At 32.3% G+C, this 6,264-nt stretch overlaps 1 protein-coding gene across 1 annotated transcript; it reads right to left on the minus strand.

Annotated features, from left to right (window-relative positions):
- Positions 1–897: 897 nt before the first annotated feature.
- LOC132714662 (uncharacterized) lies at positions 898–5,950 on the minus strand. Its single transcript, XM_060697566.1, has 5 exons — positions 5,785–5,950; positions 4,928–5,284; positions 4,386–4,616; positions 3,731–3,828; positions 898–1,249 (listed from the first exon to the last, which is right to left on the minus strand). The coding sequence occupies exons 1-5, from the start codon at positions 5,900–5,902 to the stop codon at positions 1,163–1,165; spliced, it is 891 nt and encodes a 296-aa protein (XP_060553549.1). The 5' UTR covers positions 5,903–5,950; the 3' UTR covers positions 898–1,162.
- Between the last annotated feature and the right edge of the window lie 314 nt (positions 5,951–6,264).

Raw genomic sequence — 6,264 nt, forward strand, 5'->3', positions numbered from 1 at the left:
CTTTGATTGAATATGGTAAACAAGATCAACAAGGAAATGCGGCGTTCAATGAACGCAAACCCAACACGAACTAGCAACAAGGACCTGTGGCCAGGAGCCCAGGAGGAGGACCACAAAGAAAACCAGGACAGGGCCCAAGGTAGAGCACGGACAGGATAATCACTAAATAATACATGAAAGGAAATCAAATGCAATTGATTGATTAATAGGCCCACAAAGTAAAAGGGGTCTTGAAGTAAAAGGAATCGAAGGGGCAACATTAAAAATATATAACTAGAGGCAAAAGGGAAGATACTTACAGTAGACGAGAAAACAACAAGAGACACAAACAAAAGTGTCACCAAAACAGTATGAAACAACAACTCATACATCTAAGGAACACAGAGGGGCACCGCGTTTGAATGGTCAGCAGCATAAGTACTGAAGTTTCAGGGGCTAACTTCCAGCTATTGATCTTTTTTTAGAAAAAAATACTTTTAAGACAATCATGGGTTGTTTCCTTTCATTTTTAAGCTTTGATCATAGGGATCTGATAGATGCATTAATAGCGTCAAAAAGAAATAAAAGAACGTTGCCTTTCTTGGGTTAACCCACGTTCCCAAGTTTCAATGCAGTTGGAAGTAATTTTAGCCTATTTGAATACTCTTCAAAGCGGAGGTAATGCATCAGAGGTATATAACCTTAAAAGCGAATGGTACATGAAAGACATCATTGCTTATTTATACAAATTCTTATTCTAATGGAAAACATTTTCATAAGATAAAACGCACATTCAAATATTCACATGCAATATCGCAAATTTGAAGAAAAAGGTTTTTAAAAAAAAGCAATCAGCATAATTATAAACATTTCATTGAAAATTTTGCCATTTTTCAAGTTGTTAAGGTATCTATATTTTCCGCTTATTCAAACATTTATTTTAGAATTCACGGAACACATCCCAAATGTACTACACACACAGTATTCAATGAAGTTTATTCAAGATTTATTTAAATTCTAAAATTACTATCAATCAGTTTACATTAGTATGTCTTAAGAAGTTAATGTTACACATTATTTCTGGCGTCATGTATCATATTGTCATTTTTTTCTTGCATTGCATATATAACTTTCATGGATATATATGCTTGATGGCAATGCTTTAATAGAAATTGTAGGTATGTCATTTTTTGGGCGGATTTTGTTTGCCATGTCTCTCATATTGATTTTGGAAGCTTTCATTTGCTGGTTGTCTCTCTGGTTCGGTTTTCTGCAAAACAAAGACACTTCATTAGCAGTTCTTATACAATCAGTGCAAACAAACTATGGTATGATAACAATGCTGTTAACTACAAGAGAGGTGCCCGAAGGGAATTGTTTATGATAGATTTAGACGTTGCTTAAAAACTAAGAAATCGCTATTTTCTTTCATTCAATTGAAGTTCCTCTTCCCTAGAAATGCTCCATTCTAATCGATGGATCCATTTTCAGAATGCGTCAATGTACGCTGATTTGGATACACGTATAAGCTCCTAGAATAGCTAATGCAAGTCTTTGTATGGTATGATATCTACGTTCTGCAAGGATGTTTTTGTCAATTTCGGAAAAAAGAAAAAAGTAGCTAAGGGCAAGTTCTGTAAAAAGTGGTAGGTGCGGCAAATACTGTTACCTTTCCTTCTACAATGACAGATTTATGATCTAGTGTATTACCTGAAGAAATCCTTCATACCGGTTAAAACCGGTTACTGGACTTCATTACTTTAATACTTTATCTTTATAATACTTTCCAGTGACACTTTTGCATTTTTCACTGAAGCATAACTTGCAACAACTGCACTAGAGAAGAAAAATGAATACAAACTTTATTTGCACCGAACTCGTGTTTAGCAATTATCGGCATTTCTGTAAGCTTTGGTACCCCGTAATTAATTGTAAATTTTCGAACGGAACGGATTCAAAATAATGCACTCAAGTCTCGTCACCGGTAACAACATTTGCAAATTTCTCTTTTTTCCATATTTCGGAAATAGTTTTAGCAACTGTTTATTTTACTCTTGCTTCTTTTGATCGTTTTTTAACAAATTACGCATCCGCCTGACAGACATCTTGCTGTAATTCAAGATATTCTTTACATAATGAAATACCAACCACCCGTGCAATATCGCGAACTTTACAATAAGCATCTCTTTCAACAATGTCTTTAACTTTATATATTTTTCTGCACCAGATAAACACTTAAATATGCCTTGTTTGGGTGCGTTTTGAATCGATATTAATCCAGAGTCGAATGTCTTTATCTATCTGAGAGGATGTGTTTATATCTTTGAAAAAGAGGGGTTTACCCTTCGAACCGTTAAATCCCCGGTTAATACAGACACTATTATTACGATTTATTTTATCTTTTTTAAAGGTGTTTAATAGCTCAGACGTGATAAGATTTTAACGCTCATGCGATAACATGTCAAATTTTGTTTAAATTGGTTTTATACAACTAAACTTATCCAAGAGCACGGTTTAAACAAGTTAATAAGATTAACTGACATAATCTATTATAGAAGTTGATTGGATTTCTCAATTTATCTCCAAAATAGATTTTAATCTGGGTTCCTAATGGGTTAATCTCTATAGAAACATATTTAATAATTGTGTATTGACATTCTTCATTTTAAAGTAACATGTTTCAATTAGTGTGTATGATATTAGCTTCATTTTTGTTAAAATAGAAAAAAAAACAAAGCAAAAAACATGCTGTAGTCAGATTATTTTGTAAAAGACAAACTGTTTTTTAAATTATTTATATATGATTTCAAATTCTATAATGTATAATTTTTATAGATATTTTGTACTCTGACGACATTTTATCTTTATTTCATATATTTATTTTTTCTATACATAAATCAAGGAAATCTCGGGGAATTTCCCCTTCTAGAAGCTAATACTCAATATAAAACTTCAAATCCAAGTATTGATTACTTAATCCATAAACAAACCAATTGATAACTTGTCAATGATATTTTTTCAATATGTTTCTTTTTAAGGAAAGAAACTTAAAATAGTTTCAAATGGCGTTTGAAGTACTTGAGGTTATCATGTCCTAAAATTTCTGATATCTAGAAATATTACACAAACAGACCGACACTTTAGGGATTCTTATTTTCTCTTTTTTATATAATTTACTTAAGTGTTATTTAAATTTACAAGTGAAATGTAAACAAATATATCAGTTATTCTTAAAAGTAACTTAGGCGAAATACCAAACCATTGATATATTTATCAGATCAAAATGTGTTAAATGGCTCAGGCATCCTATTTGATAAAATTTGGTAGACCAAACAGCGAAAATAAGAATCCCTGAAAAAATCCAAAACGGCAAAATTGAAAATGTTGCAGGCTCGGTTTGATTGTGCCTGTTCATGGACGGTACAGTCAAGTGCAATCTTCCGTCCACGCCCTGTAAGAAACTCTATGTACAACAGAATCAATCAACCAATCAATCAATCAGTCAGTCAGTCAGCCAATCAATTCCATTGATCAATGGACCGTAAACCATAAATTAATTGTTACATTATTTAGTTTAAAGAAGATAATGTTTTTAACCACTTTATACGATTTTCAATGCAATAATTTCTAGTAATTCACGTTATTGCCTCGTGCTGTAAAATTTTAGTGAATATCTTTGTAAAATTTACACATCTTTAAATTACACTGGTGCAGTTTAACCCATTAAAAGTGACCTTAAAGTAATACTTGCCGATCTCTTTTTGGAACGAATCAACACACAGCAACACATAAGAATGATGAACGCAAAGAGTCCACCAGCCACTCCTGCGAGTAACTTTATGATATTCACTGAAAATATGTATACATGTTCTAATAATCAGGCTAAGTGTGGTCGTATAAAAAATCAGATTTACAAGTAACAGAAGTAAATGCATCGTTTATGCACGCACATATCCGTACAGTGGTTTACTGTCTGAAGCAAATCGATTAGATATTTACAAGCACCCGTGTAAAATTACTTTCAATAATAATGAAACATGGGAACAGAGTGAACGAAATTTCTTATTAAATTAAAAAAATAATTGAAAGGAATCCATCAAAGAATCAGATTTATAAGGTTAAAACCTCTTTTAAAGTGGTGAAGTTGACAATAAATTACCTATCTTCAGTTTTTTTGAGAGCGAAAAGGCTATTTTTTATACAAGATAACTGGCAGTGAACGAAAGGTCTGAATGAACAAATGTAACTAAATAAACCTTTAGATATGGCAATTAAACAATTTGAAACACCTTGGATGTTTCATACTGTTGGTAGTTTTATGCTAACAAAATTGAAACCGTGCTTAGAATAATGTCATTTGTTTAAGTACACGAACGACATGTGTTGCATTGAAATCTTATTCAAACCTCTACGATCCGACGCGTGCTTAGGTTCATTACAGGATCCATTTTGAGATTGCATTGATGCCGGTATCGATGGTGAAGATTTGTTTGATTGTCCGGCCGAAGTTACTGGAGAACTGTTCGAAGTTGAAGAATTTAAAGATGACAGTATCGAGGAACTCATTGATTTAGTAGTTGCTAGAGATGCCGTTGGTGTTTTATTATGCTGGCACGTGACAGTGATTGTTCCATTAACTGCAATAATATAATAAAGTGCATTATGTCTATATTACCGGACTAACTAAATGCTTCAGAAAGACTACTTTATTAATTTAAATATCCAGTAACAATTTTAGGTCAAATGGATGTGTATTTATGACTCGTTTTGTATTGCAACCTTAGTCTCAAAACAAATCAAAAGACCATGGCAGAAAAATCGTATTGAGACTATACTGTATCAAATGTAATGTCCACTTTTCTCTCTATATAGGCCTTTTAATAAAAAAATCATTTGTTGCTTTTATGTGACCTAATTTTAAACTTCAATATAACAGGTTTTAATATACCTTCTAAAACAATCCATAATTTCCCGCCATTACTCGCAGCATTATTTGTCCACTTGAGCATCAAATGTGTCCCTGTAAATGGTCCGTTAATGTTTGTTATATTCATGATATCCTCCATTTTGTTTACTTCCTTCCATTCCTTTATGAGTGTTTTGTTTTCATATGTTAACATAAAAGATTGGTTGTGTATAAGTCTATTATCATATGTTTTCAGGACCATTTGAGAACCTGTCAACATGGCGCTGCATGTACAAGATCCATAACCAGTTTTTATGTTTTCCCATGGATATCCTGAACTTGCTATGTTGATTTTTTTACCTGATCCATGGTAGGTACAACCGTGATCAAAGTCTAGATCTAAAATATATCCATATTTAATTAAAGTGATATAGATAATATTATAAACATGTACACAAAAATAGTTGAAGTTGGAACCTAAAAGGAGCTCCAATAAGGTAAAAAAGCCTGAAAAAGTAAATAAAAATTTTTTCACATATATTAACTGTGGAAATTATAAACGTAAAAAATATGCTTATGGTAACAAAAGAACTTTCATAATTTAATTGAAAACCAGTCGTATTGCGTGTGATTCCTAACTCGATTAAAATTAAAAGCGTTTTTCACAATCAAAAAAAATTTGCATACAAGTTATTGATCCAGAAGGTCTACATCAAATGGTATAAATGTTATGAAGAAAAAAGATTCCAGTCTCGTTGTTTCAAAAACACTCCGTGCAGACTCTTTTAAAGTCGCCTAACAATGCAAACTTTGAAATGATGCGGGCACAGTTTCAAACCACTTTGAAGGTCGATAGTATAAAATTATCTATGTTTATTTACAATATAAAACACACCTACCTTCATCATTGTTATGCAAAACACAATCGTACTTTGCTATAAAATATGCAGAATCTTGTTTGCAGTGATCATGAACAGACAGTTTTTGCAGATTAACAGGTTCCTTGCCGGAAAACATTGTCGTAAAATTTTGTACACAGGTGTTATTTCTAGTTGCAGAAATCGTAATGGCCGAACTGTCTATCGGAGGAAAGAAGCAAATGGGGGTTGTTAAAAAGGTAAAAATAAAACATATACATGTATAAATGAACACAAGCATAAAACCACCTAATATGGTAAACATGAAAAAGCAGGCCTCGTTAGCACAAGATCAGAGACATATATTATCATGTGTAGATTTGCATCCTTTTAATATAATTGAAAGCAATGATACAAACAAATGATCAATTTCAACAAACGAGAACAAACGGTATAACGTTAACTATTTGTTCAGTAAAAGGCTTTATTACTTTGAATGTTTTTGCTATGCATGTTTAGTAT

The sequence above is a fragment of the Ruditapes philippinarum genome, unplaced genomic scaffold (assembly GCF_026571515.1).
Source record: "Ruditapes philippinarum isolate M1 unplaced genomic scaffold, ASM2657151v2 ctg5755_1_1_1_1, whole genome shotgun sequence".
NCBI classification, from domain to species: domain Eukaryota; kingdom Metazoa; phylum Mollusca; class Bivalvia; order Venerida; family Veneridae; genus Ruditapes; species Ruditapes philippinarum.